Genomic DNA, 23,176 nt, shown 5'->3' with positions numbered 1-23,176 from the left:
TTTTTTTCGGTCATCACCCACCTTCAAAGCTCCGGCATTCCGGTGACGGGATTATGTCACCGAAGTGCCCTGGTTTCTCGTGAGAAGATAAAGTGAGGGACAAAGGGTTTTGGGTAATCGGTAAATGAAGGACCTGGTTGTAAATTAAGAAAATTTAATCCTTAAAATGTAAAAAAAATTTAATATTTAAACATAAACCTTTCTTTTTTTTTTAATCTCAATCATTCGTTTAAATATCAATGACGTGGCAAAATCACAGCCGTCGGCAACAAATAAAAATGCCGTGAAGGCAATCCTGAATGGGACCTAGAAAGACAGAAAGTCAGAAACTTTATAAACCGGTCCGATCCGTCCTGAGTCTGCCGACCGGTAAGCGCATTTTACCAGTAAAACTGTTCGTCCGTACGCGTTACCATCACCATCACCCTTCTACACTTTCTACACGCAACCACCATCTTCTCGACTTCCTCCATCTCTTTCACAGTCCAGTCACAGAAACACCCCTAATTTTGACGCTTCATCACTCACTGTTGCCTGTAAGTTCTCTCCCTCTCTCTCTCTCTCTCTCTTTCTCCTCTCGCGTCTCAACTCTCTTCCTTTCCCTGCTTCTGCTTGATCTTCTCTAAATTGAAAGATTTTTTCCGTGTGGTTTTCTCTCTAGGAAAACGATTAAATTTACTGGTTTTCTTATAATTCTTAAAATTTTGTTTTCTTAGCTTCTCTAGGGTTTTATAGATATTGTATATCTTGGGTTTCGATTTGGCTTGTTACTCATGGATAATACCCCCACCGTTTTCGATCTGTCAAGGTAACCTATGAAAAGATTCACACGGAGGCTCTGATCTCTCTGGTTTATTTACTCTTTGGCGTCTCATTGTTGGGTTCTTCGTAATGGTGCTTTTTCTCGTCGATATGTTTATCGAAGAAATGTTCATATTTCTTTTCCATTTGGTCTTTCTGGTTGCAGTCCTTTATTATCTTGTTTTTCTTTTCAGGTTTTTCTTAATTTTGTTGCTATTTTCTCTTATCTTTCATTTATGATGATTTTTCTTCAGTGAGTGAAAGAGGCTCGCTCTGCGCGTGTCCCGTACTCTTCTCCATCTTGTCCAAGCAGAAAGGCGAAAGTTTCACATTTGGACAGAAGAAAAACAAATCAAGTGAAGAAGAATTTGCTGCTTCCAACGCCAATGGAGGTGAATCTGTGGAACGATAAGCGTGAACGTGAGATGTACGACAACTTCGCAGACCTCTACGCCATCATCAAGGTCACTGAGAAGCTCGAGAAAGCCTATGTTCGAGACATAATTTCCTCGGCTGTTTATGAGCCTGAGTGCCTCAAGCTTATTGCCCAATTTAAGACCTTGACTTCCACACTTAAGGACACGGTTCCCAGCGTTGAGCGCTTCGTCGATACCTACAAGATGGATTGCCCAGCTGCCACTAATAGGCTCATTGTCTCTGGAGTTCCTGCCACAATTGAACACCGTAATTCTGCTGCTGCATCTTCTACTACGTCAGCTTCAGTTGTTGCTGAGTGTGTGCAGAACTTTATCACAGCAATGGACTCATTGAAGCTTAACATGGTTGCTGTTGATCAGGTCTACCCCTTGCTTTCTGACCTCTCTGCCTCTCTCAACAAGCTCAGTATATTGCCCCATGATTTTGAGGGGAAAGTCAAGATGAAAGAGTGGATTTCGAGGCTCTCTAAGATGGGAGCTGCTGATGAACTGACAGAGCAGCAGTCGAGGCAGTTGCACTTTGACCTAGAATCGTCTTATAACTCATTCATGGCTGCGTTGCCTAGTGCTGGCAACTGATTTTTTGCTTAAGCTTGTAAGTAGAGAGCTGCACTTCCGTTTGGTATTTCATTTTTAACAGTTGTATTGTATTCTGCTATTTGTATTGGTATTTCAGTTTTAATTGTTGTACTGCATTCTGCTGAGATTACGCTTTATGCAAGATAGAACCGTATGTAATGTTGAAAATACTAGCTTTGCATATTATCTACGGACTCCGGATTTTATACATTATCTGATTCTTCTGTCTTTCCGCAAAACGTGTAGGGTTTAATTTTTTTGTTCATTTCTTATATTTTGTTGATTTTATCTTCTATTTAGGTTGTGTATTTAAATAACACAAAGTTTATCCTAGAGGGCTAAATTCCTAAATCTTTAATAGAAAGAGTATGTTAATGTAACTTTCATTGTAAAACATATCATTCAATAGCAATATGTGCTGCTACGGAGTCAGTTCTCTTGTGGGTTTGCAGAATAGAAATAATGCTATTTCCCTCGTTTCCTCTGCAATAATGTGTATCATCACTTGGTACAACAGGTGTGTTGATAAGTTCATAGTTTACGCTTTGATTTCAGTTACACTAGGATCTGTGTTCAGCCTCATTCACAATTTGAATCCTCCCAAGGGATTTTCTCTAGAATAAATTTGGTAACCATTAGTTGCAATTGCATATTCATGTGCCATTATTTTTGTTGGCTGAGATTTTTTAATTGAACTTCTTCGATTTGACCTGAAGGAGTCTTTCCAGCCTTCCTGCTTCTCCATTGATTGTTCCCATTACTAGATGAAGCTTACCATATCCTGTCCTTGAGGGTTTTAATCCCCGTATATTTGGGGGTCAGGCATGGTTAATGGTGGAGAGGGAGAGGGGGAGAAAGAGAATTCATATTTGGTGCTATATTGCAGTAAATATGGGGATGGCTGTCTCCATCTTCCAAGAGACACAATTAGAAAGGCAGTCAGCTTACAGTAAGGTAATGCTTTGGATAAGGAATACAGATCAATACAATGCAGATCCAAAGGCCTGGTGATTGCAGCTGTTTGCTAGGCCATTATTCTTCTTTTTGTGGTAAGCTTCTTTTTGCCTTCATCAAAGCCAAATGGTGGAAGTTCAAAATTTTCTCTTGTTACTTTGATTCTTTATTTAGCCAGACAAGTGGGGCTTTTACATTATGGTTGAATTTGGAATTGAATTTTTTAAGAAACCTAAAATAGATTCAACTTTAAAATTCTGTCTATGAACTAGGTTGTCCATAAGAAATCATTTTAGTTCCATGTGATGCTACGGAGTCAGTTTTCTAAACAGTAGTTCATGCTTGCTCCACTTGTTTGCTCTGTTCGTGCAATAATATGCATCACTTGGCACATCATGTGAATCAGAAAAGTTCATAGGGTACACTTATGCTTTAGTATGATCTTTGTTCAGCCTCATTGAATTAAGGAAATATCAGACACTCAAGGGGTTTTTCTTTAATCTGTTTAACTATTCTTTTGCAGTTGCTTTCTCATTGCCACTTTTATTGTTGGATTGGGTTCTTCTATTAAACTTTCTTTGTATTTTACCTGAGCCAATCATTCCAAATTCCGTGCTGTCTCATTCTTGTTCCTCAAGTGTGCTTTCCACTATATATTAAGCCTATTTCACCCTAATAGGGCCCTTGGATTGTGCCATGTGGAGGAGAGAGGGTTAGGATTGATTAGGGGTTATAAATAGGGATAAAATGTGATTAGTAGTTATGGATTATTTTATGTCAGCGTTTGGGCAGCCATTGGCTGAGGGGAAGCAGTGTGCTATTGGGGTGACTGACACCATTCTAATTAGATTATCTTGCTTATTGTTCTTGTTCATTCATTTCAATAATCAAATATTATTAGTTTTTGTGTGCCATTCGCGGGTTCTTAACAACTTGGTATCAAAGATGCGACATGGCATTGTCTTCTCTGGTGATAGAGAAGCAAGAATGGCTGCTGGAGGTTTTACTATTTTGCTAGGAAAACCAGATCGAAGAGGAGCAATGGTTAGGAGTGGCACTCCAGCATTTGGAGTGAGATGCTCTGGATTGGGTTTATCGGAGTATTTGGCTGGAATTTAACTGGTCAAGGTTCAAAGAGGTTCTGAAACTCGAGTTTGGTGAAGGCAAGGAGATTGGAGGGGTTACTGAATTCATGAAATCAAAAAAGATTTATGCGCAAGAATCTTTAAGAACACATGCCGCTGAATCTTTGGAGTCTAACATGAAGATTGAAGATGTGAAATCCTCTTTTAATCAATTCAGTTGCAGACCAGCAGAAATTTGGCGGAGAAGGTATGGAGTTAGAGGAGAAGGACAATGGGGATGGTGAGTCGTAGAGGAATCGTCTGACCAAGGGAAAGAGCTGCTGGACAACGTGACCTCTGGCGAAACCTCCATGGTTGAGGGCGGAGGCAACGGTAGAAGTTGTGGCTTGGTTGCAGGCCTGACAATGGCAGAAGTTTTGTGCACCGTGGGTGCTTTTATAGGATAATTTCTTTCCTGTACAGAAAGATTTTCAAGATTTAGTTACCCGATTAGAATTAATGGCGAGATTTGAGGAATATTTTTTGGGATTAAACACAGCTCAAGGGGGAGGGGGAGAATCACCATCGGCAGCAGCAGTTGAAGAGAAACCAAGGGTATCTATTGTGAGTCTCATTTGGGAAGAGACTGTCCAAGGAGAGGAGTTGGTTGAACCGGTGGGTCAGGTCCAAGAGTGTTTCGGGTCTATTAGACCCATGGGCCTTTTGGGATATTAATTTTCGTATAATATACCAATGGAATGAGCCTTGAGAAGCACAACAGATCCAACTATCCAAAAGCCAGAATTCCTGGGCTATGGAGCAGAGGATGAAAAGGAAGAACAAGGGCCCGTTAAGGGGCATTACTTAGGGCCTAGCCCAACATATGGGCTAGGAAATACCCAGCCAACCCAGAGAACATCGTGCCCATTTTTAAGACACTATGACCTGGGCAATTGTGGAACGCTACTGTTCCTCTTTGTTCTACCTTCAACTCACAATCTGAGAAGCCACTACTTGCAGCCACAATGGGGGCAGAAGGAAGTTGACCGGGAAACGCCAACAATCGGCGCTGTTTAGCCTATTACCTGCGGAATCTGACGCTGGTGGGAGAAGTGTCGTTTCTCCAACAGAGCGACAGTGGAATTCAGGCGGAGGAGACCTCGAAATGGCATGGTTGTGCGGCAAACATGTAAAGACCTAGCTTCAAATTTTCCTTCACCGTGAGGACAAGGTGAATTTCAAGAGCCTGGTAGTGATAGGGCCCTAGATCGTGCCATGTGGAGGAGAGAGAGGGTTAGGATTGATTAGGGATTATAAATAGGGATAAGATGTGAGAAATGGTTATGGATTATTTTATGTCAGCGTTTGGGCAGCAGTGTGTTGTGGGGGTGACTGGCACCATTGTAACTAGGTTATCTTGATTATTGTTCTTGTTCATTCGTTTCAATAATTAAATATTATTAGTTCTCGTGTTCGATTCACAGGTTCTTAACACACCCCATCCTGTAAGTTTTTCTATTATTTTCTTAGAGGGACTGTTGGTGGAGGAGAGAGAGATGACCTACATAATTCATGTATGGTGCTACATTGCAGGAAAATAGGTGGTTGTCCTACATCTTCTGATCAAGAGTATTAGAAATGCAGGCAGCTTAGCAGGATCCATAGAACATAACAACATGAAAGAAAACACAGAAACAGGATGTCATCATTAAGATAGATCCATTGAACAAGTTTTAATCTAATCTTATCAGTCACTTTTCTATCACAAATGGATACAATAAAGCATTAGCTGCATGGGACCCCAAAAGAATTATATGTTCTATTGGTGTGTACCTTGTTAAACATGCATCAGAGAAACTGATTGGTGAGTAAGGTATGTTTTGTGTAAGCTCAGAATACAAATTAATACCATCCAGGACATTTTGCCGAAAGATGGGATGGTCTTGGTTGTTTCTAGTTGTCCTTTTTTTCCTTTACTAACTTCAAGTTGCCATTCATCAAAGCCAATGGTGAAGTTAGAAATTTTGTTTTGCTACTTTGGCTTGAACAAATGGCGCATCTTGCACTATTGGTTTGAATTTCCAAAAGAAATGGATTCTGCTTCTTATATTTAAATGCCTCTCTTCTCTATTTTAAAGTAAGTAATAGGATACATTAACATCGATTGGCAGGTATCTTGGTTGCAGATTCTTTTGCCTGAAGAAAAAAAAAATCCTGGTTGCAGATTGGCTAGTTGTACATACTGCTGGAAAATTAAAGAGTTCAAAGCACATTCAGAGGGCAGTCTTAAGCAGTCTTAAGCCATGTAACTCGTTGTAGTTACTATTATTTGGTTGGTTTGATGTTCAATGGGAAACCATCCTCCTCGTACCTTTTTTCTTTTAGATCTTTGTAATCTCTGTTAAGAAGGTTGTAGAATTTTGTTTGTTGGGAAACTAGTGTGTGAAAAAAAGACTGTCAAAAGGCTTTTAATGAATGCATGTTTGCCTGAATTATGTAATGTTTGATTGTTACATATCAAGCCTTCTTTTCTCTACGCCTGCCTCCTATGCTACCAAAGTCCATGCGAAGCATACCCAGTATGAAACCTAGTTCTACCCAAAAACAAAAACAAAAATAAAAACAAAAAGGTATTAAACCTAGTAAAGAAGGCAAACCATGGTCCAAAACTTCAACGAAAAGAAGTGTAGTGAGGAGTGTAATATGTATTTTCAATGTATTGAGAAGTATAGTATAGAGGGTATTTATAGAAGTTTATACAATGTAAAGAACTAACTCTAATGTATAAAGTTAACTACAATAAACCATACGCTAATTGTATGCCTACGGTGTATCCTTAAGATGCCCCCTCAAGTGCAACGGATCAATGATCGTAAGCTTGTCCCAAATCAATAAAAATCGTAGACGAGATAAACCCTTGGTAAGTAAGTCTGCCAATTGATCAACAGAAGAAACAAAGCGTACAGAAAATTGTCGCATGGCCACAAGATCTCGGATAAAATGTAAACCTTCGGTAGAAGTTCCCCAAAGATAACGAAGGATCTACTTGACAGCTCCCCAATGCAAATCAATGGGTGAGCGCGTGAACTGGGAAACATGACTCACAACAAAAGCTATATCGGGTCTAGTATTAGCCAAATAATGCAAAGCTCCAATAGTATGATTATACTCAGTACCATCCTCTAAAAGAGTGCCATCCATGATAGATAACAAAGGTCCAAAACCAATTGGAGTGGCAACTGGTTTAGCTTCATTCATCTTAGTATGTACCGAAAGATCTTTTACATACTTTTGTTAAGAAAGTAACAAGCCCTCAGGTGTACGAAGTGCTTCAATACCAAGAAAATAATGCAAATCGCCAAGATCCTTAATAGCTAAGACGATGGCCAAGGATTTGATAAGAGATGAAATAGCAAGGAGACATTAATGGTGACCAAAATGTCATCAACATAGATGAAAAAATAAAGGGTCACATCTGCAAACTTGTAAAAGTATAAGGAGGTATTGGTACGTGACCCAACAAATCCTTGAGAACCAACAAAGGTAGTAAGTTTGGTATACTAAGCACGAGCAGCTTGTTTAATACCATATAGATTTTTTTTTTAACTGACATACATGTGTAGGACAAGCCGTACCAACAAATCCAGCCGGTTGCTCCATAAAGATAGTCTCATTAAGATCCCTATGTAGAAAAGCATTTGAAACGTCAAGTTGTCGAATAGGCCAATGATTGGAGATAGCAATTGAAAGAATAATCCGAATGGTAGTATGCTTTACAACAGGACTATAAGTATCACCAAAATCATAGTCTGGCTATTGATGAAAACCTTTCGCAACCAACCGAGCTTTATTACGGTCTATGGAGCCATCGAGTTTTCTTTTAACGCGAAAACCCATTTACATCTAATAACATTTTGAGTAGGTAAAGAAGGAGTTAAAAACCATGTCCCATTTTGATCCAAGGCATTAAACTCCTCATGCATTGCGTGATGCCAATGTGCAGATTTTGCTACTTGAAGATAAGTAGTGGAAACATCATCCTCGACTTTAGAAACCAAAAGATTAAATCATGATTTGGGTTTTAAAGTCCCTGTTTTAGACCTAGTCATATGATGTGAGGATAATATGGCATCCGAATTGGAGTTTGCACCAGCTACGGGTATAAGTTGGGTCATAGTGACATTGGACGATGTATCCTCAATAGAAATATTGGTTGGGATACCTTCAAATCTAGGAAAACAAGTGGAAGGCCCATCAACTGAGGTACCCACTTCTTTAGGAAAACAATTGGGGAAGCCCATCATCTAAGGTACCCATTGCTTTAGAAACACAATTTGGAGACCCATCAGCAAAGGTACCCACTTCTTTAGGCCCATTATCACCCATCTCACCCAAATGCCCAACATACAGGGGGGTGGGGATATTTTTATTAAAATTGCTAGCAGCCTGGGTACATATGTCCATATTAGTCCTAACAACAGATGTGTTCAAAATAGGAGATGTATTACAATTAGAAATAAGAGATGCTTCATCACATAAGGCAGAATTTTCAACAAGCCCAAAAACTAGCAAGGGACTGTCAACTTCAAGCAACTCATCTGCCGACAACCATTGTTCAACAGATGTAGAAGAAGATGAATGCTGCAAATTGCTGTATGGAAACTAACTTTCAACAAAAACAACATGCTGTGAAATAAAAGTTTTATGTGTAACTGGATCATAACACATGTAACTTTTGTATGTTGATGGATACCCAATAAAAACACAAGGCTTGAAGTGAGGATGTAATTTAGAACATGCATAAGCCGTAACCAAGGATAGCATAGGCACCCAAACACTTTTAATGACCCATAATTAGGTTTTAAACCAAAGAGAGCCTCTAATGGGGCTTTATTGTCTAAGAGAGGAAAAGGATTTCCATTGGATAGGTAAACAACAATTTGAAATGCCATATTCTAGAAAACCTAAGGAAAATTAGCTTTAAGTAATAAGGCCAAACCAGATTCAATGATGTGTCTATGCTTTCTCTCAGTTGTACCATTTTGAGAAGGGGTATATGGACACAAAATCCGATAAGAAATCCCATTAGCAGCAAGATACATAAACAAACTTTAAAATTTTGTACCACCATCAATTTGAAGAGAACACAGCTTTGTCTTAAAGTGAGTTTCAACCATGATTCTAAATCTTTGAAAAACGGCTAACATATCGGACTTGTATTTCAAAGGATATATCCATGTATACTTTGTAAACTGATCAACAAACACTACATAGTAACGAAAGCCATCAAAACTAACAAAAGGAGCTAGACCCCACAAGTCAATATAACAACATCCAAAGGTCAGCGACTAACAAAATTAGAAATTTGAAAAGACAATCAATGACTTTTAGAACATTTACAAGCATCACAAAAGGGAAGAGCAGCAAAACTCTTAACACCAATTGTTCTAAGTATGTCAACAGTTCTTGAAGAAGTTGGATGTCCAAGTCTTCTATGTCAGTCAACAATAGAGACAGAAAATGCAGAAAAGTTATTGTTACCAAGAGGATTTGTAGTAGCACTCTTGATAGTAGGTAGGTTAGCAAAACCAATAGCACCACCATGAACCAAGAAAGAAATACCATAAAGCCCATTAAAAATCTTGCCTCATAGCACAACTTGATGACTCTGCTAATCCTTAACAACAAGACTATGAGAATAAAAAACAATGTAAAACATCATTTTCCTGAGAAAACTTAGATACTGACAGCATATTATATTTGATATTAGGTACTAAAAGAACCTCAGACATCTTGAACATAGAATCACCATGATGAACATACAACAAACCAATGTGAGAAATAGCCAAGGCATTTCCATTACCTACTACCACATTCTGAGATGGCTCTTGAAATGCAAAATGGGCTAAGTCTGCAATAACATGGCAATTAGAGCCAGAGTCCAAGAACCAAAAAGAATTGGAAGAAGACTCAGAAGAAGATAGGATAGATGAGTACACAAGCTTACCCACATACGCATGATTAAACCTCTGTGGGCATTGAGCACACAAATGTACCTCAGTGCGACACAATTGACAAATTACTCTTGGCTCATTCATAAAGGAAGAAGTAGGAGAAAATTGACCAAAAACACTTGGAGTACCATAATTTGCAACTCCAAAATTACTCATAGTATTCATTGAATTAACAACAAGATTTTGATTTCGAGAGCCATTATCAGAATTATAGCCACCTTTACCACCAAGATACATTTGATTTTGTGGCCTTCGATTACCAAAATGACCTCGAGAAGAATCTTGCTAAGCTCAAGAGGAACCAGTTGTATTCTAAACAACAACGTAAGCAGTGAGAATGGGATTTACAGAAGTAGAAGCAGAAGCTCTTAGTCAAACTTCTTGAGCAAGAAGCAATCCCTGAAGATCATCAAAAGAGACTGGTTCAGCACGGAGCAAAACAGAAAGTCCCAAAATCTTGATACTGATCTCCAAGCCCTCGCAAAGTAACCAACATAAGATCTTCATTTGAAATTGGTGCATGAGCAGCAGCAAGAGTGTCAACAATTCCAAGAATCTCAACAATATAATCACTAATAGACATGGAACCCCTCTGTATTTGAAACAGCTGATTCTTGAGCTCCAAGATTTGAGTTCTTAAGCTAGATGCAAACACACGATGGAGTTTCGTCCAAGCTTCATGAGATCTCGTCGCTACAACAATATGAGGAAGAATTCTTTTAGAAACAGAGGGCACAAGCCAACTTAGGATTAGCTGATCCTGGAGATCCCAAAGAACATCATACAAAACAAGGGAAGCTCCATCTTCAGAAACAGGGGAAGAATCAAACAATGGTCTCAGTAGAGATCCATCCATATAACCATAGAGATCATATCCACGAAGTAATAGAGTGAATTGCGCCTTCCAAAGCAAGAAATTAGAGGAGGAAAGCTTGAGAGGTAAGGTTATTGCAACATTAATGGAGATGAGTGAAGAAGAAAGAGAAGAGGACATCGCAGCTCTAGGAGCGGAAGCCATTCCAAGATACATTGGGACAAATGCCCAAAACAGAACCTGATACCATGTAGTGAGAAGTGTAATATGTATTTTCAATGTATTGAGAAGTAGAGTACATAGGGTATTTATAGAAGTTTATACAATGTAAAGAACTAATTGTATGTCTAATATGTAAAACTAACTACAGTAAACATATCACTAATTGTATGCTGACGGTGTATCCTTAACAAGAAGCCTTGTCAAGTCAGCTCTGGCCCAAAATTAGGTGATGCTATTGGGACAAATCGCAGCTCTTTGATGCATATTTATGCTTTTAACCCCTTATTCTTAGGGTTTTTTTTCTTTTCTGGTAATAACCCACATTGTTAGTATTGGGTCCAAATATTTGTGGAAACTAGAAACCATTTTTGGAATACTTCCTGACATAAAACTATAAATTTTATTTTCAAAGAACAAGTTACAAAATAATATACAATACGTAAGCCACCATTGTTCAGTAGTTGGTGATTGCCTAATTGACATGAGATTCTATAATCAAATCATCTATGTCTTTAAGGGCAATAAAAGACCTCACGCGGTGTTAAAGAGTAGAAAGTATTATGTGTAACCTGAATTCTTGTAACCAGCTTCAATGATGGACTCATGTCTGACATATTTTGGTGGTAACTTGAATGATCCATTTTGTGTGTGAGATCTGCGAGGGAAGCAAAAGCTTTGGGTTGATTTGTTTGCCTAATTGAAACCCTATATTTACACATCTCGTTTTTTTTTTTATTGGTCAAGTCATTGTGAAGTTTGAGAATTTCTGTCTTATGTCTTAGGGCTTCAAGTGAAAGTTCAATAAAATAGTTTTGGCAATTGAGTGAGGTTTCTATTATAAATTTTTTTCTACATAGTGAAAGTTTTTCTTCTTTGCCATTCTAAAACAAACAACTAAATAAAAGGAAAAAAAAACCCAGAAGGGACAAATTTATCCCCAGAGGGATGCGCATAGACCAGAAAATACTAAGCCCCCTTGTGGCTTTTGGTGGGCCTCCTTTTTGTGTTCACATCACAAGGATTTCTTGTTGACACTTTTTTAAGGTTATTATTGAGGAATCATAGTTGCTGTAGAGATTGGAAAATGTCACTTTCTTATCTTCTAACTAGGTATTTGATCTTTTGCACAAGAGTGTAGATAACCCTAGTTTCTCTTTATTCTTGATTGTCTTTATTTTTATTTTTATTCTTTATTGACCATGCTAGTGAAAAACATTGGGTTCCCCCCCCCCCCCCAAAGTTTGGGCAATAAGTGAAACACATTGGTTGAATCTAGAAAGCCTTGCCAATTGGGTGAAAGGAGTATTCCATGTTTTGAGGTTGAAAGGTAAAACAAACTTGTACGATAGCATTTCATGGTTTTACACACGTAAATTGGGTGTAAGCCATACATACGTATATATTCATAGAACATCCACAAACTATGTGACCTTTTTTGTGATTCAAGAAGTCTTTATCTAAACGACTGACAAGAAACCTAAAATGAAGAGAGTTTGCAAAAGAGCAAGAGGATTAAAATGAATCTATTGATTACAAATATTTATATATGGGGGGCGTTTTGCATCTGCTTCGACTTTCTTTTACTGCCAATGGCCACCGGCAGTCATGTAATATCCAGCCCTATTCAACCTTGACCCGACCCGGATCCAGTGTATCAGGTCCGAAGACCCGAGCGTGGAAGAAGAGATTTATGGACCATTCGATTGATGATCATGATTCGGAGACCGAGCCCATGGACATTGACAATGATACCCCTTGCTTAAATGCATTGCGGTGTTTAAGGAAAGTCTGCGCATCGGAGAAGATTAATATGGTTGATGTACCAAATGACTCGTGCACAATCCGAAGGTATTTCCCGAAACTAGACTTCTTGATTGAATTGTGGAAGAAAACCTCACCAATTTGACCTTGTATAGCCTTTCAAATCCCTACTTGAAGTTGTTGTTCTAAACCGAGTTTCGCGGAAATATTTTGGTCGATCCTTTTGGTTGATACCATCGACCAAGGACCATCGACCAAAATATCCCGGGCCAAGTTAATGATTCCATGGAATATTCCTTTTCTATTTAATATGACCTCGAGCCTTGAGCCTTTTGCAATCATTTTCTCACCGGGAATGTGGGGAGAGCTCCCCAAGCAGCTCCTTGGTTAGTGTGAAGGGTATCTCATCAAAGACACTTAGTTTATCATTGATTCTTGTCTTCATCTTCCACACTAAGGTATGACTCCTCATTCCACTCTCTACCCTACCATTTTCTACTCTTTTCTATTGTCACCTTGCTGATGAGACATTTGGAATGGTGCTGCAACCTTGCAACCACCACTCCAAGTGCCTACTCATGTTCAATCCATGATTTCCTTAGCTACTCATTGATGCTATGCTTCTATCTCATGCCTAGCATATGTATTCCATGATTTACCTATTAACATCATGCCATTTGATATCAAACCGAGCTATAGAGTGTATTATGTTCATGTTTAACATTGCCATATGATTCCAATCGAATTTCTATTAGTTCCTCTAACTATTGCATGCTATTCCTCATCAATGCAATCAATTCCAACTCATGCCATGATGTTTATCACATGAACTTGATAGCTCAAATTGGGGCTTTTTAATAGACCATTGGATTGGGTTAATTCCTTGATTTATAGTGTCCTAATACTGTTGTTAAGTATGCCTCCAAGTTTGATTGATCCGTACCGGAAGACTCATTTCGGACCAAAATCCCCAAAATCCACTATTCGCCCCGAAGACAATTTTGGTCGATCCTTTTGGTCGATACCATTGACCAAGACCATCGACCAAAGTTGTTGGCAAAAACGGTCGTTTGACCCAAATGACATCCGATCTTTCCGATTTCTTTTCTAACTTATTATTGATGTTTGTTTAGGGCCTTAACAATTCTATCGGACTATTCTTGGTATTCTCAATTCATCATCAATTCATCCAAGGTAAGGATGGTTATATCCATAAACATATAAGTCATCAAATATTGAACTGTGCTTTATTTAAAGAATGAAATCCCTAAATTTCCTTTCAATCATTATGAGACTATTACATATGTGTTAGAACAATAGCATTTAAATCTTTATACTCTTGTTGTGTTACTTTATCATTTTGATTTGCTTATGATTATAATGATTCGTTTCAATATCATGATTTGATTACTATTATGAATATGCATTGGATGCATGAGAAATGATGAGATTGAATGTGTGATTGCTTACGTATGACTTGGGATTTGGGGGTGTCCCACCACACTCGCCTGGGCATCGGAGGGAATAGTATGGGATGTTCTCCGATGGTGCCTATCGACACTCTCCCGAGTTATTGGATGACATACATAGGATTGTCTAGTTGTGTGGCTAGGTTCATCCTTGTCTTGTCAGACCCGAATCGGAAGGGCATTGAGACCGAACAACCCGTGGTAGTGTATGGTTGGATGGGCGCTCTAAGCCGGTAGCCAATCCGGTAGGTGACATAAACCATGCTACGGATACCTGAAAGGGGCCATTTATTGGTAGAGTTGCATATGGATAGACTTGGGCTCACGGGCGCCAAGACCAGAACCAATCGTGAGAGGACGGAGAGCTTCCCGTTACTATATGTGGATGACCAATAGGGTTGATGAGTCCGAAATCGGGATTTCGCGACTCTAGTGTGAAGGATACCGGAAAGGATCGCCGGGGGCAAGGAATGGACGATCGAATCGACTTGACCGACCGAGATGACTTGCATTGGGCTAGGGAAGGGAGACCAAAGGGAGGAGAGAGGGGAACCAAGGGAGAAGATCCGGCACCCAAGAATGGAAAGGAGAGGAGACGAGAGAAGAGGAGACAAAGCAGACCCAGAGACAACATAGAGTAGGCTAAGAAAGCAAGAGAAAAGAAGGAGACAAAGGAAAAGAGGAAACGAAAGAGAAAAGAGAAGAAAAGGAAGAGGCGGAAGAAAAAACCGAGGGGAGAGGACGAAGGAGGAGGAACACAGGAGAGAGAGGGGGGAAGGGAGGAGACACAAGAAGAAGAAAAGCAAGGCACCCCGGGAGGAACGGATCTGAATAACGAAAGGACACGGAAGAAAACGATACGGAGAGGGGAAAACACCCAGAAACAAAAAACGAGATAGTAAATTAACAGAACAGATAGGTACATGATATACTCAGATGGACGGATAGGGAGGCAGGACGGATCATGATCTGGGGGAAATCGGTATTCAAATGGGGACCGGTGGGTGGATGTGACAGTCAAGTAGCAGCGGTGCCTACTCATGGTGGTTCACCACCTTTGCATCCCTTTCGGGGTGGGGGGGTGACTGGATGAGCATATGATGGCCTAGGCCAAGCTGTTAGAAAGAAGGACCATAGATGGTGAGGATGATTCTATTCCCTTTGTTACTCCTGTGCATGTAGACGGTGTGAAAAAGGGAGTCTGTGATCCCGTTCATTTGGAGAAGGAGAGAGGTAGATGGAAGTTAGCCTTGATAGGGTATGTTCTTGGAAAGAAACCAACTTTTACTGCAATGAAGAACTTTGTCCAACCTAAATGGGTACATCCAAGGTACGTGGAAGTTTGTGGTCTTAATAGTGGGGTATTCATGCTTGATTTTGACACAATTGCAATGAGTAAGCAAATAATGGCAAAGGGTCCATGGACGATTGCTTCACAAACCCTCTAACTACGGCCGTGGGCTCCTAGAATTTCTCTTCAGAAGAGGGAGTAGAAACAACAGTAGGGTCATGAGTCTGGCATTTTTTTTTTTTTTTGGATTAAAAGCTTCCTATATACTGGGATGGGAATGAGAATATTAATGCCGCCGAATGGGTGTGAACCCAAGACCTCCCCGTGGGAGGTTGGGCCTTTAACCACTTTACTAACCCACCATTGGCAAGATCTGGCAATTTTAGAAACCAACGAAGGGGCGGGCAAGCAAATCGTGGCCGAGGGAAGCCGTTCAACCCTCTATATGGGTTGGATGATGTAGGGGCGGATGATGAGATCCCATCTCTTAATCCTAAGCGTCGAAGAGAAAGAAGTCCAAGTAGGGGGTGGCCACTATTGAGCCCCAACCCATAGCTTTCTTAATGATTAATTTTGGTGATTGGAACCTGCATGGGTTGAATGATATGGGGAAGAGGCATGCAATGTTGGATTGGGCTAGATATAACAAAATATGTTTTTTTGGTTTAATGGAAACAAGGGTGCGGCAGGAGAATTTTATTGATACTGTGCAGCCCTTTTCTCATCAATGGTCATGTTAATAACTATGATTACTCTCCACGTGGGAGGATTTGGACTTTATGGGATAATTCTTTCTTGCAAGTGCAGTGTCTTATGAAGACTTCCCAGCTTGTACATTTAGAGGTTTGTGTTTGTGCTTCTTCTTGTAAGTTTTTTAACTACAATGGTGTATGGCTCGAATGATGATGGGGGAAATGAAATCATGTACAATGACATCTTGCAGCTAACTCAGTCTTGTACTTTACCTTGGATCCTCCTATGCGATTTCAACGCTCATTGTTACGCGGATGAGAAGGTGGGTGGTGTCGAGTCTTCCTTGTGCTCAGTTCTTTCCCTTGCAACTTGTTTAGCAGATGCAAGATTGGTTGATCTTAGGTGGACTGGGTGTAGGTTTGCTTGTAGTAATAAGTCAATTGCTGATGCTCAGATCATTTCTAAGATTGACTGAGTGGTTGTTGATTCCTTATGGCCTGTGGAATTCCCTTCTTCTCATGCTTGTTTCTTAACTCTTGGTGTTTCGAACCATTGTCGAATAGCTATTTCTTTGGCAGACTCTCTTCCTTTGAGTGGGGCAGCTTCTTTTTCCTGAATCGTTGGACTGACCATCCAGGGTTTTTTCCTTTGGTGCATGCGGTTTGGAGTACTCCTATATGCGGTTCCCCTGTGCACATTCTCTTGACGTGATTGAAACTCCTTGAACAAGAATATAAAAAGTGGATTAAGCATCACTTTCACAATCTCGATCATAGAATTGCTTTCGTTTTTTATGAGGTTGCTCATTTACAAGTTGCTATTGATTTAGGTACGCTTGATATTCGATTGGTGGAGCAAGAGAGCCTTCTTTCTTAGGAGTTGTGATCCTTAATGCGAGCTACGGAGGCTGAGCTATACCGGCGAGCCAAGGTTCGGTGGATTTCACAGGGAAGGAGGAATGCTAACCGTATCTATGTTGTTAAAAATGATTTTGGTGATTGGATTACTGAACTCTCTACAATCAAGGCTGTAGCAACTTCCTATTTTGAGCACATGGCTTTAGGCCCCCTCAAATTTTTTACACTAAGATGCACGTCCCAGTTGACAAATCCCTTGATGAGGTGTCCAAGGATTTTTTTTAGCCAGATTCTTTTCTATTGAAGAGATTAAGGCAGTAGTCTTTCGAGCTAGTGACTACAGCTCGTCGAGGACAGATAGTTTTGGAGCACATTTCTACAAGAGGTGTTGGGATATCATGGGTGCAAACTTGTGTAAAGCTATCCTTCATTTTTTTGAAAGGCCCTATCTTCCAGATTAGGTGAAGTTATCTAGAGTTACCATCATGCCGAAGGGTGATTCGCATGAAACCTTTGATGATTATAGACCCATTGCTATAGGTTATTTTATCTACAGATTTATTGCTAAATTGTTGGATTTTAACCAATTAAAGGTGGTGGCCCCGAGGTTGATCAACAATAATCAAACTGCTTTTGTCTCCTAGCGGTATATTTCTAAAAATGTTCTTTGCCAGGAGCTCATGCAAGGATACCATTTAAAGACGAGGACTTCGTGTTTTGCGGCTAAGGTAGACTTGAGGAAAGCTTATGATTCAGTGCAATAGAGCTTCCTCTTTACGCTTCTTTTGAGATTGAATTTTCATCCTTGGTTCATTACTTGGGTGACATAGTGTGTGATACAACCATCCTTTGTGATTTCAGTTGACAGGGTCCACTCCAAGCCTATTTTTGCAAATAGGGTCTTTAGCAGGGTTGCCCAATATCTCCAATGCTCTCCAATGCTCTTCAATTTGATGCTTTAGGTTTTCATTGACTCCTTGGCTTTCTCTACTTCTAAGGGGCCCTTTGAGTATCACTTCCTTTGCAAGAATCCAAAAATCACTTCAATTTGTTTCACAGATGACTTATTTAATTTTGGGAAGGCCACCATTATTTTACATAATTCTCTTTATGGGTTCACCAACCAATCAGGTCTTTTGACAAATCATGACAAATCTACCTTGGTGTTTTCTAATAGGCCTATGGACGATCACGTCATTTTTAGTTCCATCCTTGGCTTTACTCTGTGTTCCTTGCCTTTGAAATATATTGGTGTTCTGTTGACCTCTAAACGGCCTTCCCATGTAGATTATGCCAGCCTTATTTCTCAGGTAGAGGGGCAGTTGAATGGGTGGAAAGCCAAGAGCTTGTCTTATGCGGGAAGATTGACTCTCATCTAATCTGTACTTAATGGAATTATCGACCATTGGTTGAGTTTTTTTCAATTACCTCAGCAGATTGTTCATATGTTAGTGGGGTTGATGGCCAAGTTATTATGGCGGGGATCTGTAGACCATGGCTTGTACAAGGTTGCTTGGAGAGACGTCTGTACCCCTAAAGAAGAAGGTGGTCTTGGTTTGATAAGGATTTATTAAATTCTTGGAAGAAGTGTGGTGATCCGGGGGGGGGAATGGGGGAGGAAAGGGGCAAACGGAAGGGAAAAAAAAAAAAAAAAAAAAAAAACCCCCCCCCCCCCCCCCCCCCCCCCCCCCCCCCCCCCCCCCCCCCCCCCCCCCCCCCCCCCCCCCCCCCCCCCCCCCCCCCCCCCCCCCCCCCCCCCCCCCCCCCCCCCCCCCCCCCCCCTAGTTGTTCGGGTTGGTTCAAAGCCATTCTCAGTTTAAGGGAAGCGACAATGAAGGGTGTGAGATACTTCATTGGCAGTGGGTCTCAGACTCTTATGTGGTATGATCCTTGACTTCCTGGAGGTGTTTTGAAGCAAGATGGAATCTTGGTTTCGGAGGTAGCTGGTTGTAATCCTCTTGATAGGGTCACTCAGTTAATAGGGGATGAGGCCCATGAGGGCGGTTGGGTGCTAAATTCGAGGGATCCAGCAATTGTTAATCGATTGTCTGAAATTTCTTCTATTGAAGATCCATCGAAATCTGCAAGGGGATAGGGTTGTGGATTGCTTCTCAGAGTAGTCGTTTCAGCTTGAGGACAACTTATTCGTATCTCAGAGAGCCAGAGGCCTTAGTTGGTTGGCATACGTTGATATGGGCAAAAGAGGATCTCCTTTATTAGCTCGCTTGTAGCATTGGAGCGTCTTCCTACTAGAGACAAGCTAGCTTCCTGGAACTTACAGGTTGATCCCACCTGTGTTTTGTGTAGACGTGGACATGAGAACCATTGCATCTCCTCTTTCATTGCATTTTCTCTCAAAGAAATTTGGTTGGCTATTTTGTCTTTCATCACCTGGAAGGAGGAGCTTAGCTGGGTTTCTGACTATTTCCTGTTGGTTCCCTTGTTGGCAAAGTGAAGTGTTTTAGCTTCAATGTGGTGATTCATGCGGTTTGCAGGACAAGAATAATTGCTTGCACAATCAGGAGGGAAGATCTGCAGCTCAAATCCTTATGTTGATCATAGGGCAGGTTAAGCTTCGCTTCTCTGGTGAACCTAACACTGTGGAGGATTCATTCATACTAGGAGCTTTTTTTACTCATTGGGGTATCCAGGTAGCTTATAGTTTTCGTTCGGCCTCAACTCATTATTGGATGCTGCCTCCCTAGGGGTGGATAACTATAGACACTAATGATTCGGTGAGAAATGGCAGGGGAGATTTTGGTGCTCCACGAAGAAACCACCAAGGTGAAGTTCTTTTTGCAATTGTTGGAGGTGCCATGGAGAATCAGATTCTCATTTGTGAGCTTATGGGCATCAACTGCGGCCTGCAAGAAGCTGCAAATTAACAAGAGGTTTTCTCGAGTGTTTCTTTCTTCTGATTTGGAGACGGCGGCGGTCAAGATGGTTACTGGGAAAATGCATGCCCTTTGGTTTGCATGGGATATCCTGGACGATATCCCTGCCTTGACTCGAAATTTTGAGCAGTTTAGTGTCACTAATTGGGTTCGAGAGACAAACCGCTGTGCAGATTTCTTGCATCCTTCGTGTCTGATTGCCAGGAGATTAGTTTTGATCCAGGGGGCTTAATAAAAAAAATAAAAAATAAAAAAAAAATTAAAAAAAAAAAAAAAGAGAAATATTTATGTGCCTGAGTTCCGAGTTTCACGTTCTCGAAAGTGGAATAAAAGGATCTTTGTTCCACCTAATCTTCATAGCGGAACAGACATGAGCCATTAACTGAAATTCAAATTCTTCTATTGAAGGAGCTACTCAAATTCCCATTACCTTGATCAAGTAATATACATTTCACGTCACTCTTCGTATTATCAGGTAAAGAATTAATGAAAGAAAAAAAAATACAAAGTTGTTGCTCAACTCCTAAGAGTAATATAGTCTGAATTCTGATTTATAATAAATGGCTCTCCCAAGCTCGACATTGGATCCTGTTTCTTCATGAATTTTCCAATTTAAAAGGAAAAATAAAAAGAAAAAGAGGCCTTTATATGCCCTGCTACTCTTCCTTCCCGTTCTTCTTCATCTACACCTATGCTTTAGAAAGGATAAGCATGTTTGTTAACACTGGTAACAAGATAATGGCAATGAGAGCTATGCCAAGAATAATGGCGATGCAGGTCCATTTTCTGGAACTCTTCTGATGTTCTTTCGCCATTTGAAGCTGCACTGTTCCTTTCCGTACAAAAGAATTTGCATGCATTACGTGACTTTCGATATCGTTTAGCTGCTGGCCTTGTGCTTCAACCAGAGCAGCCATGTCTAAGAACACTTGGTGAAGCTCAATCAAGTTCTTCTCAATCTCCTTCACAGCATCATGTCGTTCTTGAATTTCTGAAATAGTATCCAATATCTGGCCCCTACCCTGTTCTTGAATCGCCTTCTGTAAGAAATTCTCGCTTTCCCCACTTGAAATCAGGTTCTCAATTGTCTCTTCATCAGCTTTCTGACCTGTGATGGTGAAGTACCTGCGTTCCACGGTCTCCTTATACTCGATGTTCATCATTGCTCTTAGCCCTTGGAAATCGTCCATCATGTTTTTGAGTTTTTTACCCAACCCAGCAACAACAGAGGTCCTTGTACGATCTGCAGAAGAGCCAGGACCACAACCAGGGAGATTACGATTAGCGGCATTGGAACGTTCCAGGGCTTCAAGATTTGCCTTTATGATCTTGACGCGTTTGAGAACAAGTTGGACATCAGAATCCATGCGGGCTCGGAGCTCTTTCATGGTTTTGGCATTGTGAACAGTTTTGCTCTCTTCATTGGATTCCTGAAGCTTTCTGTAAAGCTTCTCCACATTCTTCATTTCATCTTTAACTTTCTCAACATCTTCGAAGAACTTGTCAAGGTTCACGCTTTCCTTTCCAGCTTCTCCACCAGCTTCCATGTCGTCTAGGTAGGCCTGACGCTTCAGGTCTGTGTATCTCTTGAAGGAGCTTGAGAACAGATCGTTCATCTTGACTAGTTCTCTCTTCTTCTTCTTCTTCTTCTTCTTCTTCAAATTTGGTTGGGTTTCTTCTTTTTGACTTCCCCTGTGTATGTATAGATCATGCAGAGATAGAGGAGGAGGAGAACTATAAGGTGTAATCCTCTCTCTTGGGAAATGGGCTTTTCATTTAATCTTTAGCACTCTCTTTTCAGTGATTTTCCTCTCTTTTTCTTTTTTCTTGTGTCTTCTGGGGTTTTCATGAAGTTTTCATCCTCCTCGGTGATCTTGGTAATGGAGGAGGATGAAGATGAAACTGAGAGAAAGGGAGAAAATGAAGAAGAAAGAGAGAAAGAAAAGAGAAAAAAACAGAGTTTCTAACTTTCTGTGAAAAAATAAAAATGGAGGTTAAAGAAAGTTAAATGCAGAAAATTAAACGGAGGTTTTACGTTATTGGTGAGGTGGAGAAGAATTTGGATTTGAGAGAGGAAGAAAAGATTGTGGACAACATGACATTACGATTAAAGGACCAACCACAGCCAACACTGACCTTAACCAACCTTTGTTCAGGAAAAGCAAAGTTTTCAGAAATTGGAGCTGACCCGGTCAACGGATTTGTACCTATTTTATTGATAACTGGGGTATCTATTGTAATTTCATGATCATGAAGTGGTTTACTGGATTGTTTTTATCACCAATAGGGTTGATAGTTAGTCTAATGGGAGTCCGGATCACTTCTCTCGCTTCTCTACCACATATTTGGTGCATTGTGAGACCTATTGGGAGTTCTACCATTGAGTTATTTTATTAATACTCATACGTGGGTCTCATATCAAATATACAGAGAAAAAGCATCACAGGAGTCATATGTGCTCCCCCAACGAGATAGACTCGTCTAATGGAAGGAAACTCATGTCAAATTGAAGCCTAATGGTTGTGAGTTAGAATCCATAAATAATGTTATCTCATTGTCATTCTGGTCCTGTAAAGGACATTAATTGTCATATGAAAGCATCAATGGGGACTATGATCATTACCAAGTAGCAAGGAACATCTTTTTCTTATCCAAAAACAATCTATCTAGGGTTTGTTAGGCTGGAAGAGATCTGGGATTTTTAAGCCCAGAAAATAATTAACAGAATCTGCCCAGGCTGGTGGATTATTAAAGATGTGTCAACTGTCAGGTGCTGAGAGGGTTTTTGACGCTCAGATTAGATCCCGAACTCTTGTAGCCTCACCATGTATCTGTTCACATTTCCAATCTGAATCCTCATCAAAATTCCTAAAGAGGCTTCCTTTAGTTGTTTCCCACGTCTGTACCAACTTCTAAGGTCGCACTGGCAGATCTCCTCAACATTCACACAAATACACTTTGTGCACGTTTAAGAAAATGCTGTCATGGGTTCTGATAAGCTGTCAGGGTGATATCATGCATGCAAAAATAATTCAAAAATGAAAGAACTTACAATTACTAAGAACATGAAAGGTTCTCTTGGAAAATGCAGCCTAACCTCAGAAGATCTAGAATCAATCTTCATGAGAGCATTTCCAGCCATAAAAAGTAAAAACAATCAGACAATGAGAGTAGGGGAGGACATGTAACGTGCTGCTTGGGAGTCAGATCATCTACCCGTTAGAAGAGTTCAGATCCAGGGACTGCGCATGCTGCTTGGGAGTCGGACCATCTACCCGTAGAAGAGTTCAGATCTAGGGCCGGGGTCGCAGTTCGGACTACAAAAT

The 23,176-nt window shown here is 40.4% G+C and overlaps 2 protein-coding genes across 6 annotated transcripts; one reads left to right on the top strand and one right to left on the bottom strand.

The window, feature by feature from the left end:
• The first annotated feature begins 336 nt into the window (after positions 1–336).
• On the top strand, positions 337–6,507 carry LOC149004538 (vacuolar protein sorting-associated protein 28 homolog 2-like). 5 transcript variants are annotated; one of them, XM_089169224.1, is made up of 3 exons: positions 337–536; positions 1,056–1,833; positions 6,060–6,428. In XM_089169224.1, the coding sequence occupies exon 2, from the start codon at positions 1,188–1,190 to the stop codon at positions 1,815–1,817; it is 630 nt and encodes a 209-aa protein (XP_089025350.1). In that variant the 5' UTR covers positions 337–536; positions 1,056–1,187; the 3' UTR covers positions 1,818–1,833; positions 6,060–6,428. The 5 variants fall into 5 exon arrangements, 4 of the variants coding, with proteins under 4 accessions (XP_089025350.1, XP_089025348.1, XP_089025347.1 ...); XM_089169222.1 differs by having other exon boundaries at positions 6,022–6,428; XR_016175649.1 differs by having other exon boundaries at positions 338–536; positions 1,056–2,866; positions 6,007–6,507.
• A 14,032-nt stretch (positions 6,508–20,539) lies between these two features.
• On the bottom strand, positions 20,540–21,466 carry LOC149004537 (syntaxin-124-like). The gene has a single exon (XM_089135548.1). The coding sequence runs from the start codon at positions 21,464–21,466 to the stop codon at positions 20,540–20,542; it is 927 nt and encodes a 308-aa protein (XP_088991674.1).
• Positions 21,467–23,176: the final 1,710 nt, after the last annotated feature.

The sequence above is a fragment of the Hakea prostrata genome, chromosome 9, assembly GCF_041222555.1.
Source record: "Hakea prostrata isolate BN-2017 chromosome 9, UWA_Hpros_2, whole genome shotgun sequence".
Classification (NCBI taxonomy): domain Eukaryota; kingdom Viridiplantae; phylum Streptophyta; class Magnoliopsida; order Proteales; family Proteaceae; genus Hakea; species Hakea prostrata.
The sequence above is the reverse complement of the archived record's forward strand: the minus strand, read 5'-3'. Positions and strand labels throughout refer to the sequence as shown.